This window comes from Pristiophorus japonicus, chromosome 26 (genome assembly GCF_044704955.1).
Source record: "Pristiophorus japonicus isolate sPriJap1 chromosome 26, sPriJap1.hap1, whole genome shotgun sequence".
NCBI classification, from domain to species: Eukaryota; Metazoa; Chordata; class Chondrichthyes; family Pristiophoridae; genus Pristiophorus; species Pristiophorus japonicus.
The window spans coordinates 13,509,414-13,527,444 of record NC_092002.1 but is presented as its reverse complement, the minus strand read 5'-3'; the positions used below and the strand labels follow the sequence as shown (position 1 = coordinate 13,527,444).

Here is an 18,031-nt window from a genome sequence, read left to right as displayed (position 1 = left end):
TAGAATTGATGCGACAGTAAGGACAATGCAATTTTATCAATGATAATGCCCAGGATTGTGCAATATTCATGTAGCAAAAAGACAACATTTGACACAAGGAGAAATTAGGACAGGCGATGAAAAACTTAGTCAAAGAGGTAGATTTTGAGGAGAGGAGGGTTGAAAGATGGAGAAGTTAAAGGAGGAAATTCCAGAGCTTAGGGCCCAGGCAGTTGAAGCGATGAAAATCAGGGCTGCGCAATGGTCTAAAAATGCCATAGGCTTTCAGTTCTGGCTGCTCGGAGGTCGTCTTTTCGGGAATCTTGTTTTGAAACAGAAACTGAGGAATGCTGTCCCAGCACAGAGTGGTTTCGTGGCAACTGGGGCTGCAAATTTATTGATCAATCTGGAGCCTTGCAGATCTCCCAAAGGCAAATCTCTCCCTGGTTTGAAAACGCAGCTGTTTTCCCACAAAAAGATTTGGCAGTGTTAAGCCTGACCCTTTACTGCTCTCTGTAGGACTATTTACAGCAACTGGCACATCAAGGCTTTTCAGCATTACCTCAACTAGTTCTCCGAGCAGGCCTTTGCCAGAGAATCTGAGGCTTGCAAAGCACTGACCCCAGCTGCAGTTGTTAACATGTTCACTGAACCAATGCCACAATTTCACTGGCTGGAGAATGCTATGCACATTAGGCTGCACGTGGTGCCGACCACATGAAAAGGTGAGGGATGGCTAGATCATCCTGGGTACAGAAATGTCACCCAGCGAGCTTGGCTAGAAGCTACCTGCAGCTCAAGCTTCCCCTGCATTTCAACTATTCATGAGCAATTGAGGCTTTCCTTCAAACATTTGGAAGACTGAAGCCATAGTCTTCAGGCCCCGCCACCAACTCGGTTCCCTTACCACCCAACTCCCATCTTCCTCCCCACCTACTGTCCGAAGCTGAACCTGATCGCTCGCAACCTCAGTGCCCTATTAGTCCCCAAACTTCCGACCCCATATCCCTGCCATCTACTTCCATTCCATAATATTGCCAACCTCCACCCCTACTTCAGCCTAACTGCCACTGAAGCCCCTATCCATGGCTTTGTCACCTCCAGACTCGACTATTGTCACTTCCAGATTCAACTGTTGCTCTCCATATCGATCTTCCCTTCTCCACCCTTCCTAAAATGCAGCTCATCCAAAGCTCTGCTGCCCATATTCTATCCTCGCATGAGCAGCTCACCCATCACTCCCTACCCAAAAGTGGCTCCTGGCCCTCAATGACTCGGTCGTCCTTATGTTTAAGTCGCTCCGTGTCCTCTGCCCATCTCCTCCAGTGCTACAATCCCCATAAAGCTGTCTGTTCCTCCTATGCATTTTCCCCTCCTTCTGTCTTGCCAATGGTAGCTGTGCCTTCTGTCAACTTGGCCCCGAGCTCTGGAATGAGGACGACTAAAAAACATCAAAGCAGTGCAGTTTTGACCTAGTGTATCATTTAGAAAGGTGTCAGATACAAAGAACACCAACTGTTAATCATTATCCTTCAAATCAGTGATTTAAAACTGATTGCCTTCCAACCACCTTCCACCAATTTCAGCTTAATCAGATCCATCGTCCTCCATTTCCCCAGAAATTCCAAGACATTACCTTGATATCCTCATCAGCTAGCAAACTGGACACCTTTCAGATATAGATGCCAGTGAAGCGTTTGAAAAAAAAGGTACTGAAATTGTTGCACCCAACACTATTAAACTAAAACAGAGTACAGGGATTTTGAGCTAAATCTTGATAAACATGTGGTTGATTTGTAATGCAGTTCTGTGCTTACACGACATAAGCAATGGGCATGGACTGTGGGGGTTGAATTAAGTCGAAAAAAGCACCTTGTCAACAGAAGACCTCATTCAAGGGCAAGTCTTTTCCCATCATATTCTTGATAATACGTAGACTTGGATCCAGACAAAACGGATTTGTGGCTGGTGCATCACACCCAATCCCATTCCTACCTCTCATCGGTCCTTCCCCTGGACCTTTCTCACAGTTTGCCCACTGCAGAATTGTGATCTGTGGGAAGGCACGAAACGAAAAAACCTCCATCCCAACAGAGATTTGGGAAATTCTACAAACTGAGAAAACTGAAATTAAACTACTTAAGTAAAGTCAAATAGATTCTGACAATTTGGGGTAAATTATAAGTAGACTACGTGGGGGAATTCAACCTAAAAAAAAAAGTGATGTGGCAAAAGGAAAGGGTTTCCTCGATATAAGCTTCCCAGATTTTAGAATTACAGTAACCCTTCCAACCCCGATCAGTACACCCACCTCACACTCCGACTTGCTCTTTGGTCCTGCTGTGCCTTGAATGCGCTCATCTACGGGCACGTGCTGAATGTATGTGAACCCGTCAGGAATTCTGCACCATGGTTCTTTTTGTCCAAAGTTGAATTCAATGGCGCAGTTTTTGGTCAGCACATGTGGGAACAATGGCCGTCCGCCAAGAACCATTTTCCTGGCCCTGAACGCCACGCCCAGCCACCTTCCATTCTTTGTAAACGACATCTCCACATCGTCACCGGCTTCATAGTTCTATAGAGGGGATGGATAGTGAAGAGGGCATGTTCAGCAATGAAACAGTTGAGAACAGGTTCAAACATCTACCTCCATTTCCCCTCTTAATGCAGTCCCCTCAAAAATAGCTAGCAACAAATTTCCCATCTCGCCATCAGTCCCTTACATCTTGCCCAATAAATCAGTAATCAAACTCTAACAAGGTAATTAGGAAAGGGGTACTGAGGTGATGATCAGCCATGATCTTATTGAATGGTGGTGCAGGCTCGAAGGGCCGAATGGCCTACTCCTGCACCTATTTTCTATGTTTCTATGACTCTATCCATTGCTCTGCCCCCAGTGCCATTCCTAGCAATCTGGCCAAGAGCCAAAAGATACAGTATAGATCCAGGCGGTCTGCCCACTAACACAGTAGCTTTAAGCAGTGGCAAGGCTAGACCATCTGATCCATGTGGATAACCACAACTTATGATTATGGAACAACAATCAAAGGGTATGCAACAGAAAGCAAACCTACACTGCAAGGTTAGTACAGTAGCTTTGTTACTCTCGCATGGAATCTGCGTTCGAACATCATGTATCATGTTCATTTCCTTTCGCAGTACAGTTCTGAAGGAGATATCAGGTTGATATCATGGGAACAAATGAAGTACGAGTAGTTAAATCTCACTCTGACCTGTTGCCTGAGTCTGAATGCTAACAAACAAAATCATACAACAGAACCGAGCTCCAAGAAGACATTTCAAAGCAGAAAAGGACCAATTCAAAGAAATGCCCCCAGGAGCATCTTTAAAACAAATTTCCAGAACTTGTAACTATTGCAACTATACACAAAAACACAAAAAAACATTATCTGCACTCTGCTTGCAGCCTTGAGTGAAAAAGTAGTTTATTATAATTCAAAGCAAGTTTGCCATACTTACAATTAGACAGCCCAACACGTCGTTTTCAGAAAATCGCTCTCCGTAGTCCTGAAACCTGCAGTTTGATGACTTCTTTGCAGTCCCTCCAAACCCATACGAGAATTCTTCCTCACCTAAAAAGGACAGTTAATTTGGGATCTGAGAGGCCATTTCTTTGAATAGTGAAATCTCACTGAACACTGTGTGTATAACTCCAATCAAGCATCTTCACAAGGTGTTTCTTTAGTCAGTCACATTCTGACACTACGTCTCTTACTGATCTCATTTTGCAATCCATTCATTGCCCTGGAGTGCTTTGTAAATACACTGAGTGAGGAAAGCAATCCGTAGGTATTATGGTCCTGGTATAACAAGGATACAGGCATGCACAAGTGTTTTATTGTTAAACTATGTCAGTCATAAAAACATTCAGGCAACCTCCAGAATCACCTGCCTTAGAGTACAATAATTGGTATCATTCACTGCATGAGCTCGGAAATGGTTTGTGAATATATTGATCCAGGGTCAGAGAAATAAACATTTGGATAAATGCAGACTTGTGTAACGGCAGACAAATTAAGAGTATTTATATTCCACTGGTCAGGCAGGAATATAAATACTCGAATAATTCATCTGCTGTAACATATCTCTGTCCCAGTGACAACATTTGGAATGGTACAGATTTAACATTAAAATTCTAATCCAAGCTAGTGACAGGACATTAAAGAAGTTGAACCAAGGAGACAGAGGATCACAGTCAGGAAGGTAGATTCTAAAGGGACACGGCTAACTTTTATTGAACTGTAGCAGGTTGTGCAGTGGATTGCTAAAGCTCCCCAACATGACAAAGGATGAGAAATTTAGTCCCAGTCTTTTATTAAATATTATTTTGTGATTCTCACTCTTTCTTTTCTTTAAAGAATGGGGCAGTATCCCCACTGCTGACAATCATCCAATAAAATATTCACTGTGATGTCGAGTCTCCCCGACATCATTGCCCCAAGTTTCTTGCTTCCCCACTAAATAAAGAGCGGGTATCACCTTACTCATCACAACCCTCTAGAGCATCAAAAATAGCACTGAGTAGTTAGGACCACTCTATACAGGACCCAACTACTCTTTGAAAGAAAGGGCGCAAAAATCTTTCTCTGCCAGAGAATTGGGCCTTTCAATGAATAGGAATGTAATCTGAAGCTTCCTTATTGGACGGGGAGGGTGGCGGGGGAGAAGAGAGAGAAGTGGTGCCAACGGTATGGGTGCAATGGGCAGGATATTACAGTCATTATTGACCTGGGTGGGAGAAAAGAGGCCATGGAGGGATTCAAAAATAAGAAGCAATACAGTTGAATTATTGCCATCGGCAGCAAGAGGTCATGGTGGGGGGGGGGGGGGGGAAGGGGTAGAGGGCTACGCCCCCTTATGACAGCACACAACAGATACATCAATCATAGAATAGTACAGCACAGGAGGATGCCATTCGGCCCATCGAGTCTGCGCCGGCTTTTTCGAAGAGCAATCCAGTCAGTCCCACTCTGTCCTGCTCTTTCCCCATATCCTGCAATTCTTTTCTCCTGCAAGTATTTATCCAATTCCCTGTTGAAAGCTACTATTGAATCTGTATCCACCGCCCTATCAGGCAGTGCGTTCCAAATCCTAACCACTCGTTGTGTAAAAAGGTTTTTTCCCCTCATGTCACCGCTGGTTCTTTTGACAATCGCCTTCTATCTGTGTTCTCGACCCTTCAGGCAATGGAAACAGTTCCTCTTTATTTACTCAATCTAAACTCGATCTAAGTAATGGATAAGAAATAGAGAGAACAGGTAGAGCCATTCGAGGTGCACACAGGGGCAGGTTGCTTGTAGCAAACCCTTTAGTTATTAACCAAACTAAAGTAACAAACGCTCAGGCAGAGATCTGATACCAGATCTAGCAAAGAGTAAACGGCAATTTAACCCAGCACAGGAAAAATTATTTAGGCAATTAGCTGCAGGTAGACGGGAAAGAATCCAATCCAGGAAAAATCAGTTCATCAAATTAGTAGAATAGATTTGGTTTAATCTTCAGCATACAGTTTGAGAAAATACTAGCAATGCAAATATGGCAAAAATGCATATCATGGTTTATAATGAGGTGTTAACTGTACAGAAAAAATAGGTTCAATTATCAAAAATATGTACATTGCAAAATAAGCACATTTATTCCATTACACGCTATCATTTAGGGGGCATATCATTCAAAAGGATGATCTATAGCAGTCATGGATAGGAGGCAGCCTCCAAGCTAAATACAGCCATTGGCTGAGGCTCCTCCGAACAGCCACATGTCAAATCAACTTTCAAAGCAAGCGTGGGAGGCAAGATACCAAAGCAAAACTCTACCTGTGCAAAGCACTGATGCCCTAAATTCCAAAAAAGGAAAATAAACATTCCCAAATTACCTCCAGAATTTGCCATTCCAGAAGGTGGGAGACAAAGTGCCATCAATTAAATGCAATGTACATATTATGTACATAACTGAACCTATTTTTTCTGTACAATTGAGATCACCTCATTATAAACCATGATATGCATTTTTGCCATATTTGCATTGCTAGTATTTTCTCAAACTGTATGCTGAAGATTAAACCAAATCTATTCTACTAATTTGATGAACTGATTTTTCCTGGATTGGATTCTTTCCCGTCTACCTGCAGCTAGTTACCTCCTTGGAAGCTCAGAGACACAGAATCCATAAAGGCCCACTGCAGCAATCAGGGACGGACGTAAAATGCAAAGTCTAAGAATGCTGGAATAGGGTAATTAAGGTTCTCACATCACTGCTGCACAAAGCACCACGCATCTGCAGGACAGGATCCACTGCACTAGCATGTCTACTCTAGCATTGAAGACAGTTTAAAATCTCCATGCACGATCACGGTCAGACAAAAAGGAGAAAAAAGATAAAAAGAATATTGCAGATGCTGAAAATGTGGATCAAAACGCTACACACTGATTGGGTCAGGCAGCGTCTATCCGGGTAACACAGGTCCGTCCACGCTTCTGGTCCCGTACTTCACAGATGCTACCTGACTTGCAAAGTGTCTGAAGTGTTTTGTTTTTCTGACAAGACACATGAACCTGCGCTAGGGAAGCACACCTCAAGGAGAGCAACGGCCATCTTGGACAGATGGGCAGGGAACATATTGCAATCCTGCATATCCACCAAAGTGTTCCAACTGCACAAGGGAGATTTGAACTTAGACATGCGTTACGAAATCAATACAATTAGTCCACCCACCCAGGACAAACTTTCTAGTGTTCCCTGGGTTAAGACAATTCTCCCAAATCCGCCATATGTTATGCATTTTCTTTTTTTTTTTAAAAAGGAGGGTGGTTAAAATCTACTGCTCAGTAATACCCAAAGATTCTCTCGTAAAAGAGAAACATGGGGCCCAAGTTTCAGGCCGCGCCTAGAACGGCGCAGCCCCGATCTGGATGCCCGATTCTCGCGCCACAAAGTGCGCCTAAAAAAAACTTCCAGTTTCTCCGGCTCCCTGCTGGTCCTCTTGGGCCGGGCGCGGCGCAGCACGAGCTGTAGGGGGCGGAGCTAGGTCCCTGCGCTGAAAACAGTGCCGGGACCTCTGCACATGCGCGCTACAGTGGGCGCGCATGTGCAGTAGCTCCAGGCACCCAAAACTGTGTGGGAGGGGCCCGAAGCACGCAGCCCCTAGCCCTGGCCAAATGGCCTCACTGGGGCTTCGTGCATAAGGCTCCTCCCATGCCCAACTCCTGCTTCCTCCCGACGCGACTCGACTCCCGCTCCACTCCCCCCCCTCACTCCCACCCCACGGACCGGACCCCGACACCGACCCGACTCCCGCTCCACCCCCACTCCGGACCCGACCCGACCCGACACCCCCCCCCCCCCCCCGGACCTGAACCAACCCGACCTCCATCCCCCCACCCCGACCCGCGCTCCCGACCCTGACCCGCGTTCCCCCCCGACCCCGGACCCGACCCAACGCCACCTACCTGTAAATCTGGTGCTGGGGACCGGGCCCAGCCCGAAGTCTTGGGCCCAGCCGGTTCAGCCTCCCCCCCCTTCTCTTTCCCACCCCCCTTCTCCTTCCCCCCCCCTCTCCTTCCCCCTCCTTCTCCTTCTCCTTTCCCCCTCCCTCCTCCTCCCCTCCCTCCTCTCCCCCCCCTCCGCTCTCTCCTCCTCCCCCCCCTCTCTCCTCCTCCCCCCCCCTCTCTCCTCCTCCCCCCCTCTCTCCTCCTCCCCCCCCCTCTCCTCCTCCTCCTCTTCCTCTCCCCCTCTCCTCCCCGCCCCCCTCTCCTCCTCTCCTCCCCGCCCCCCTCTCCTCCTCCCCGCCCCCCACCTCCCCTCCTACTCCCCCACCTCTCCTCTCCTCCTCCCCTTCCCCCCTCTCCTCTCCTCCCCCTCCTCCTCCTCCTCCCCCACCCCACCTCCTCCTCCCCCCCCTCCTCCCCCACCCCACCTCCTCCTCCTCCCCCACCCCACCCCCTCTCCTCCACCCCCCTCTCCTCCTCCTCCTCCCCCACCCCCTCTCCTCCTCCTCCTCCTCCCCTGCCCCCCTCTCCTCCTCCTCCTCCCCCTGCCCCCCTCTCCTCCTCCTCCTCCTCCACCCCCTCCTCTCCTCCTCCTCCCCCACCCCCCCTCCCCCTCCCTCCCCCCCCCTCCTCCTTCCCTCCCCCCCTCTCCTCCTCCTCCCCCCCCCCCCTCCTCCCCTCCCCGCCCCCCTCTCCTCCCCTCCCCGCCCCCCTCGCCTCCTCCCGGCCCCCCCACTCCCCCCCCCTCCTCCTCTCCTCTCCTCCTCCCCTTCCCCCCTCTCCTCTCCTCCCACTCTCCTCCTCCTCCTCCTCCTCCTCTCTCCCCCCTCTCCTCCTCCTCCTCCTGCCCCCTCTCCTCCTCTCCTCCTCCTCACCCCCCTCCTCCTCCTCCTGCCCCCTCTCCTCCTCCTCACCCCCCTCCTCCCCCCCCTCTCCTCCTCACCCCCTCTCCCCGCCTCCTCCCCCCTCTCCCCGCCTCCTCCTCCTCTCCTCCTCCCCGCCCCCCTCTCCTCCTCCCCGCCCCCCCTCCTACTCCCCCACCTCTCCTCTCCTCCTCCCCTTCCCCCCTCTCCTCTCCCTCCTCCCCCACCCCACCTCCTCCTCCACCTCCTCCTCCCCCACCCCCTCTCCTCCACCCCCCTCTCCTCCTCCTCCTCCCCCACCCCCTCTCCTCCTCCTCTCTCCCCTCTCCTCCTCCTCCCCCTGCCCCCCTCTCCTCCTCCTCCTCCTCCTCCCCCCTCTCCTCCTCCTCCTCCCTCCCCCTGCCCCCCTCTCCTCCTCCTCCTCCTCCCCCTGCCCCCCTCTCCTCCCCCTCCTCTCCTCCTCCTCCACCCCCTCCTCTCCTCCATCCCCTCTCCTCCCCGCCCCCCTCTCCTCCTCCCGGCCCCCCCACTCCCCCCCCTCTCCTCTCCTCCTCCCCTTCCCCCCTCTCCTCTCCTCCCCCTCTCCTCCTCCTCCTCCCCCACCCCACCTCCTCCTCCTCCTCCTCCTCCTCCCCCACCCCACCTCCTCCTCCCCCCTCTCCTCCTCCTCCCCCACCCCCTCCTCCCCCACCCCCTCTCCTCCTCCTCCAGCCCCCTCTCCTCCTCCTCCTCCCCCACCCCTCCTCCCCCTCCACCCCCTCTCCTCCTCCTCCCCCACCCCCTCTCCTCCTCCTCTCCCTCTCCTCCTCCTCTCTCCCCTCTCCTCCTCCTCCTCCCCCTGCCCCCCTCTCCTCCTCCTCCTCCTCCCCCCCTCCTCCTCCTCCTCCCCCCCTCCTCCTCCTCTCTCCTCCCCCTGCCCCCCTCTCCTCTCTCCTCCCCCTGCCCCCCTCTCCTCCTCCTCTCCTCCCCCTCCCTCCCTCTCTCCTCCTCCTCCCCCTCCCTCTCTCCTCCTCCTCCCCCTCCCTCTCTCCTCCTCCCTCCCCCCTCCTCCCCCCTCTCTCCCTCACCTCCCCGCCCCCCTCTCCTCCTCCCCGCCCACCACCTTCCCCCCCTCTCACCAACCCTCTCCTCTCCTCCCCCACCCCACCTCCTCCTCCCCCACCCCACCTCCTCCTCCCCCACCCCACCTCCTCCTCCCCCACCCCACCTCCTGCTCCCTCCTCCTCTCTCCCCTCTCCTCCTCCTCTCTCCCCTCTCCTCCTCCTCTCTCCCCTCTCCTCCTCCTCTCTCCCCTCTCCTGCCCCCCTCTCCTCCTCCTCTCTCCCCTCTCCTCCTCCTGCCCCCCTCTCCTCCTCCTCCCCCTGCCCCCCTCTCCTCCTCCTCCTCCTCCACCCCTCTCCTCCTCCTCCTCCTCCACCCCTCCTCCCCCTCCACCCCCTCTCCTCCTCCTCCCTCTCCTCCTCCTCCCCCACCCCCTCTCCTCCTCCTCTCTCCCCTCTCCTCCTCTCCCTCTCCTCCTCCTCCCCCCCTCTCCTCTCTCCTCCCCCTGCCCCCCTCTCCTCTCTCCTCCCCCCCTCTCTCCTGCTCCTCTCTCCTCCCCCCCTCTCTCCTGCTCCTCCTCCCCCCATCTCCTCCCGCTCCTCCTCCCCCCATCTCCTCCCGCTCCTCCTCCCCCCATCTCCTCCCCCTCCCCTCTCTCCTCCCCCCCTCCCTCCTCCTCCTCCTCCCCCCCTCTCTCCTCCTCCCCCCCCTCTCTCCTCCTCCCCCCCCCTCTCTCCTCCTCCCCCCCCCTCTCTCCTCCTCCCCCCCCCCTCCTCCCCCCCCCCTCCTCCTCCTCCCCCCCCTCTCTCTCTCTCCTCCCCCCTCTCTCTCTCTCCTCCCCCCCTCTCTCTCTCTCCTCCCCCCCCTCTCTCTCTCTCCTCCCCCCCCTCTCTCTCTCTCCTCCCCCCCCTCTCTCTCTCTCCTCCCCCCCCCTCTCTCTCTCTCCTCCCCCCCCCTCTCTCTCTCTCCTCCCCCCCCCTCTCTCTCTCTCCTCCCCCCCCCCTCTCTCTCCTCCCCCCCCCTCTCTCTCCTCCCCCCCCCTCTCTCTCTCCTCCCCCCCCTCTCTCTCTCCTCCCCCCCCTCTCTCTCTCCTCCCCCCCCTCTCTCTCTCTCCTCCCCCCCCTCTCTCTCTCTCCTCCCCCCCCTCTCTCTCTCTCCTCCCCCCCCTCTCTCTCTCTCTCTCTCCTCCCCCCCCCTCTCTCTCTCTCTCTCCTCCCCCCCCTCTCTCTCTCTCCTCCCCCCCCCCTCTCTCTCTCTCCTCCCCCCCCCCTCTCTCTCTCTCCTCCCCCCCCCCTCTCTCTCTCCTCCCCCCCCCTCTCTCTCTCCTCCCCCCCCCCCTCTCTCTCTCCTCCCCCCCCCCTCTCTCTCTCCTCCCCCCCCCCTCTCTCTCTCCTCCCCCCCCCTCTCTCTCCTCCCCCCCCCCTCTCTCTCTCCTCCCCCCCCCTCGCTCTCCTCCCCCCCCCCTCGCTCTCCTCCCCCCCCCCTCGCTCTCCTCCCCCCCCCTCTCTCTCCTCCCCCCCCCTCTCTCTCCTCCTCCTCCACCCCCCCCTCTCTCCTCCTCCTCCACCCCCCCCTCTCTCCTCCTCCTCTCCCCATCCCAGCACGCTGTTGGAGGGCTCCCGGTGCTGCAGTCGGTAAGTAGAAAATGTTTTATTTATTGATTTAAAAAAAAAAAATATTTCTTATTAATTTTTTTGATTTGATTTATTGGTTGATTTATTGATGTTTTTATCATTTATTATTGATGATGGCTCTTTATTTGTAACATTGAAGTGTTTAATGTTTGTAAACTTCCCTTTAAACCCCCCCCCCATTCCCTATGCCTGATTTTCTAAAGCGTACAAAAATCTTCACTTACTCAATTCTAAGTTATTTTGGAGTAAGTTTTCACTGTTGAAACTTTGAAAACAGGCGTAAGTGGCCGGACACGCCCCCTTTTGAAAAAAAAATTCTGTTCCAAAGTGAAACTGTTCTAACTGACTAGAACTGGAGCAAACTAAATGCCGAGAATTTGAATTTCTAAGATACTCCGTTCTACACCAGTTGCTCCAAAAAATCAGGAGCAACTGAGGCCGAAACTTGGGCCCATGGAGAGCTTGACAAAGTGGATGCAGAGAGGATGTTTCCACTGATGGGGAGACTAAACTAGGGGGCATTAGCTTAGAATAAGGGGCCGCCCATTTAAAATTGAGATAAGGAGGAATTTCTTCTCTCAAAAGGTTGTAAATCTGTGGAATTTGCTGCATCAGAGAGCTGTGGAAGCTGGGTCACTGAATAAATTTAAGACAGAGAGAGACAATTTCTTAACCAATAAGGGATTAAGGGGTTATGGGGTGCAGGCAGGGATGTGGACCAGAGTCCATAATCGGATCAGCTATGATCGAATTAAATGGCGGAGCAGGCTCAAGGGGCCATATGGCCGACTCCTGCTCCTATTTCTTATGTTCTTTATTGTAAAGGGAATGGAGTAGAAGAGTAAAGATGTCTTACTGCGATTATATAGGGCCCGGTGAGGTCACACCTGGACTACTGTGTACAGATTTGGTCTCCTTACCCAAGAAAGGATATACTTGTCTTGGAGGGAGTTGGATATACTTGTCTTGGAGGGAGTGCAATGAAGGTTCACTAGACTGATTCCTGGGATGAGCATATTGTCCTTTGAGAGATTCGAGTCGACTAGGCTCATATTTCCTAGAATTTAAAAGAATGAGAGGTGATCTCATTGAAATATGTTAAATTCTGAAGGGGGTTGACAGGGTAGATGCTGGGAGGATGATTCCCCGGGCTGGAGAGTGTACAACTAGGGGTCACAGTCTCAAAATAAGGGGTGAGCCATTTAGGACTGAGATGAGGAGAAATGTCTTCACTCAAGAGGATTGTGAATCTTTGGAATTCTCTACCCCAGAGGGCTGTGGATGCTCAGTCGTTGAGTATATTCAAGACAGATCGCTAAATTTTTGGACACTAAGGAAATCAAAGCATATGGGGATCAGGTGGGGTGAAGTGGAGGTAGATCACCAATGACCTTATTGAATGGCGGAGCAGGCTCAAAGGGCCAAATGGCCTACTCCTGCTCCTAATTCTTATGTTCTTGTAATTGTTCCCAACAGCCACAAAGATTCTAACACTTGCATATTCTCCACTTCTTTCTAAAATAATAAAAATTTAAACCTACCTCTACACACAAGAAATGAACTGCAAAGCTCCCTTTCCTCCATTCAACCTTTGTTCCCACCAAATCAGGCAAAAGGAAAGTTATTATTAAATGAGGGAGGTCACGGTGAAAATGTTTTATTGCTGCGAAACAAGGAGCCGACGACCACTTCCATCACAGGTCGTGGCATAGCAAAAGAAACCTGAACCAATCTCTCCGGCAAAATATATAGCTTCCAAAATAATAATAATAAAAAAAATAATGCCCAAAATACATTACCGGCAAGACCAGTATAAAACAGACCTGATCAATCTGCACTGGGAAAATCTAATGTGTTTATAGTAAAACTTAAAATAGCAATGAGACATGAATTTACTGCATCGATATTACATAAAAATACCTAACCATCCAGTAACTCATTAAAGCATTCCCCCTCCGTACTCAGTCATAAATTTCTATTCAGCACAAATAGTCACTTAATCGAAATGTCACACATGAACAAAAACTTTAGATATTGACATTCCTGGAGAGTAACTCTAGCCAACAGCGACCCAATAAGTGGTTTTAATCGACTGACACGATCGCATACGGAAATCTAATACCAATATTGATCAAAGTGATTGTGTAAAGCTGGGACAAGCCTGAAAAGGGCAGGCATCAATTGAGCCTGCACATTTTTGAACAACTCATGAATGCGAATCATGCTTGAAACCAAAAACTACTATACGTTTAAAGCTCAATTATCTCTGTTTGTCAGCCTTAAGCGAAGGATCTGAATGAAAGTCATAAAACCAGACCACAGCATAATCCACACCATATAATCCAAGTGCCTAATTACAAATATAGATCCTAGAGGGATCCTGGTTCCAAAAGGTTGACCCAGATTGCAGCCAGGTGATCTTTATTCAGCACAAGCAGGACGTTACAGTATTCGAGCAGCAGTTTACAGAGAATAATTGAGACTTGTATTACCCAGTATCCTTTGGGTAGAAACAGGAGTAAGCTGCACCATATCTCTGGCCTCGCTTTGTCTCCTGGATGCTTCCTGAAATCTTTTATCTTTTGTGGCTGTTAAGACCCTTACTCTCAATCAAAACCTATGGAGTCTTACTGAACCAATCACTGACTTACACCCAAAATCCAGGTTCTAAGATTTATGGCACCCTGACATCATCTGTTTTTGATCATCAAGACTCATATTTGGGGTAGTTATGGCAATACAAAAAGGAACATGTCTCCATAGAGCAGAGATATGGCATCCTTGCTGTTTCTGTGAAAGGCCTCGGTTTTTAATTCACTGAAGACATCATAACATTCCATGGCATGTGGCAGCAATGCCTGACCTTGGTTTCCAAGCTAGCTGCAATCTATGCCTCATTCTTACTGTTGGCTTATATCCAACTTTCATCCACAGCTTCCCTATTCGACCATGGCAATCGTTTCTTAGCCCAGGCTGTCTGGTTACAACCTACTCAGACTTTTAATTATAAGCAAAAGGGTTAGATGTTATAATTCAGGTTATCATTGTACACAACTGATGATCACAGACTTCTATATTTAATTCTTACACACGATCATAAATCCATTACTGAGGTGAAGTTACTGATGGTTATAAGATATTAAAACAAGCATTCTAAAAATAAACTAATCCATGATAATCTTCTACATCTAGAGATAGAAAGAAAGGATAAACACTGCAGACCTAACCACGATTTGAATAATGAGTAAGTGCACGTGTGACTTATCAAAAAGTTAAGACACAAATTTTCTTACCTAGCTGGGTACTGCATGAATCAAGTGACCAACCAACGCGAACCACATGGGGATCAGGCTCAGTTGAAGGGAGATGCTTAACTGGAATCTCTTCATTAATCTACAAAGAAACAAATATGGTGATTTTACACTGGTGCCACAGACATCTTAACGAGCATTACTTGAAGTCCAATGAGGACTGTACAGAATCAGACTCAGAAGAGCCGAAATTCAGCACAGACAACATTACTTATGCATGAGTTTGAACAGGGTGCATCAGGCTCGTAAACTTCAGGGGTATCAGTCAATTGTCCTCCAATATGCACAAGCACTTCCAGTCGGGTCACTGGAAAATATTTGGAATTAGATCCCCTGATCAGTATTCTATCTTTAATACCTAGGCTGCCTCAGCTGAGATCCACTCAACACAGAACAGTGATTGAACCGTGGGTCTTTCTGGTCTGAATGCCTCAACCACGCACTGAAAAAAGCCGTTAGACCCACGTCACAGATGGGGAGAATCCCATGGACTATAGTCTCACAAGGTCACGGTGCCAAACAACTCCCATGACTCCCTCCTTATACACTGTAAGCATCTTCCAAGGAGAAAGTGCATTGATATCAAAATCACAGAATAGTACAGCACAGGAGGCCATTTGGTCCATCGAGTCTGCACCGGCTCTTTCGAAAGGGCAATCCAGTTAGTCCCACTCACCCATTCTTTCCCCATATCCCTGCAATTGTATCTCCTTCAATTATTTATCTAATTCCATCTTGTAAGCTACTATTGAATTTGTATCCACCACCCTATCAGGCAGCGCAATCCAAATCCTAACCACGTGTTGCGTAAAAACGTTCCTCTTCATGTTGCCTCTGGTTCTTTTGCCAATCACCTTCAATCTGCGCCCTCCAGTTATTGACCCTTCAACCACTGGGAATAGTTTCTCTTTATTTACTCTATCTAAACCAGTCATGATTTTGAACACCTCGATCAAATCTCCTCTTAGTCTTCTCTGCTCCAAGGAGAGCAACCCCAGCTTCTCCAGTGTATCCTCGTAACTGTATTCCCTCACCTCTAGAACCATTCCTGTAAATCTCTTCGTACTCTCTCTAAAGCCTTTACATCCTTCCTAAAGTGCGGTGCCCAGAATTGGATACAATACTCCAACTGGAGGGCAAGCTAGTGTTTTAATGGTAGAAAATTAATGGTACACAATATTAGTTTATGTAAAGTTAAGTAACTATAAAACTTTAGATCACCCCTCAATCATCTAAACACAAGGGAATACAAATACAAACCAAGTTTATTCAACATGTCCTTCTAATTTAACCCTTTAAGCCCTGGTATTATTCTGGTGAATCTGCACTGTAGCCCTTCTAAGGACAATGTATTTCTTGAGGTTCCATGCCCAACACTGAATGCAGTATTCCACGTGGGGGTCTAATCAAAACTCTACTACTGAAGCATCACTTCCTCACTTTTACATATCCCCGAGATAAAGGCCAACATTCCATTAGCCTTGCTCCATTACATTTTGTACCTGTGCACTAGCTTACATTGATCTTTATATGGGGACTTCTAAATCTCTTTGTTCCTCCACAGTTCCTAGTTTTTCCCCCATTAAGAAAACTTCTCTTTCTCAGATCCATATTGAACTCCACTTGCCTCAGGTATGCCCACTCACTCGGTCTGTTTATGTCCCTTTGTAACTTCCTGCTCCCATTTACACAGCCTCCTAACTTTGCGTTATTTTCAAACTTTGATATACAACTCTCTCTATTCCTTCATTCAATCTTTTTTAAATTATTTATTCATTCACAGGAGGTGGATATCGCTGGCAAGGCCAGCATTTATTGCCCATTCCTAATTTCCCTTGAGAAGGTGATGGTGAACTGTCTTCTTGAAACGCAGCAGTCCTTGGGGTTAAGGTACCCCCACAGTGCTGTTAGATAGGAAGTTACAGGACTTTGACCCAGCGACTATGAAGGAACAGCGATATATTTCCAAGTCAGGATGGTGTGTGACTTGGAGAGGAAGGGGAACTTGAAGGCGGTGGTGTTCCTATTCGCCTGCTGCCATGTCCTTCTAGGTGGTCGAGTTGAGGCTTTGGGAGGTGCTGACGAAGAAGCCTTTGTGAGTTACTGCAGTGCATTTTGTAGATGGTACACACTGCAGCCAGTGTGCCTGTGTGGTGGAGGGAGTGAATGTTTACGGTGGTGGATGAGATGCCAATCAAATGATAAGGTGCCACATAAAAGATTAGTGCACAGGATAAAAGTTCACAGGGTTGGGGGTAATATATTAGCATGGATAGAGGATTGGCTAACTAACAGAAAGTCAGGATAAATGGGTCATTTTCCAGTTGGCAAATAGTAACTAGTGGGGTGCCATAGGGATCGGCGCTGGGCCTCAACTATTTACAATCTATTTAAAGACTTGGATGAAGGGACCGAGTGTAATGTAGAAAAGTTTGCTGATGATATAAAGATGGGTGGGAAAGCAAGTTGTGAGGAGGACACAAAAAATCTGCAAAGGGATATAGACAGTCTATGTGAGTGCGCAAAAAGTTGGCAGATGGAGTATAATGTGGGAAATTGTGAGGTTATCCACTTTGGCAGAAAAAATAAAAAAGTAAATTATTTAAATGGAGAAAAATTACAAAATCCTGCAGTACAGAGGACCTGGGGGTCCTTGTGCATGAAACACAAAAAGTTAGTATGCCGGTACAGAAAGTGATCAGGAAGGCAAATGGAATGCTGGCCTTTATTGCAAGGGGGATAGAGTATAAAAGCAGAGAATTCCTGCTACAACTGCACACGGTATTGGTGAGGCCACATCTAGAGTACTGCCTACAGTTTTGGTCTCCTTATTTAAGGAGGGATATACTTGCATTGAAGGCAGCTCAAAGAATGTTCACAAGGTTGATTCCGGAGATGAAGGGTTTGATTTATGAAGAAAGGTCGAGTAGGTTGGGCCTATTATACTCACTGGAGTTCAGAAGAATGAGAGGTAATCTTATTGAAACATAAAAGATAATGAGGGGGCTAGACAAGGTAGATGCAGAGAGAGTGTTTCCACTCATGGGGGATTCTTGATCTAGGGGCATAGTTTCAGAATAAGGGGTCGCCCATTTAAAACTGAGATGAGGAGGAATTTCTTCTCTGAGGGTTGTAAATCCATGGAATTCTCTGTCCTAGAGAGCCGTGGAGGCTGGGTCATTGAATATATTTAAGGTGGAGATAGATTTTTGAGCAATAAAGGAATAAAGGGTTATGGGGAGCGGGCGGGGAAGTGGAGCTGAGTCCATGATCAGATCAGCCATGATGGTATTGAATGGCAGAGCAGGTTCGAGGGGCCAAATGGCCTATTGTTGCTCCTATTTCTTTTGTTCTTAAACAGGTTGCTTTGTCGTAGAAGGTGTCGAGCTTAGAGTATTGTTGGAGCTGCACTCATCCAGGCAAGTAGAGAATATCCATCACACTCCTGACTTGTGCCTTGTAGGTGGTGGAACGGCTTTGGGGAGTCAGAAAGCGAGTTACTCCTCGCAGAATACCCAGCCTCCGACCTGCTCTTGTATCCACAGTAGTTATGTGGCTGGTCCATTTAAGTTTCTAGCCAATGGTGAGCCCCAGCATATTGATGGCGGGTAATTCGGCGATGGTAATGCCACTGAACATCAAGGGGTGATGGAGATGGTCATCGGCAAACACAAATAGAACTAAACACAATACAA

At 49.1% G+C, this 18,031-nt stretch overlaps 1 protein-coding gene across 1 annotated transcript in view; it reads right to left on the bottom strand.

The window, feature by feature from the left end:
* LOC139239208 (heterogeneous nuclear ribonucleoprotein U-like protein 1) overlaps positions 1-18,031 on the bottom strand; it is a 63,835-nt gene that overhangs the window by 18,080 nt on the left and 27,724 nt on the right. Inside the window, exons 6-8 of the mRNA XM_070867862.1 lie at positions 14,319-14,418; positions 3,460-3,572; positions 2,291-2,554 (exon numbers count right to left, since the gene is read on the bottom strand). Of these exons, the coding sequence (XP_070723963.1) occupies positions 2,291-2,554; positions 3,460-3,572; positions 14,319-14,418 (477 nt within the window). The remainder of the gene's footprint in view (positions 1-2,290; positions 2,555-3,459; positions 3,573-14,318; positions 14,419-18,031) is intronic.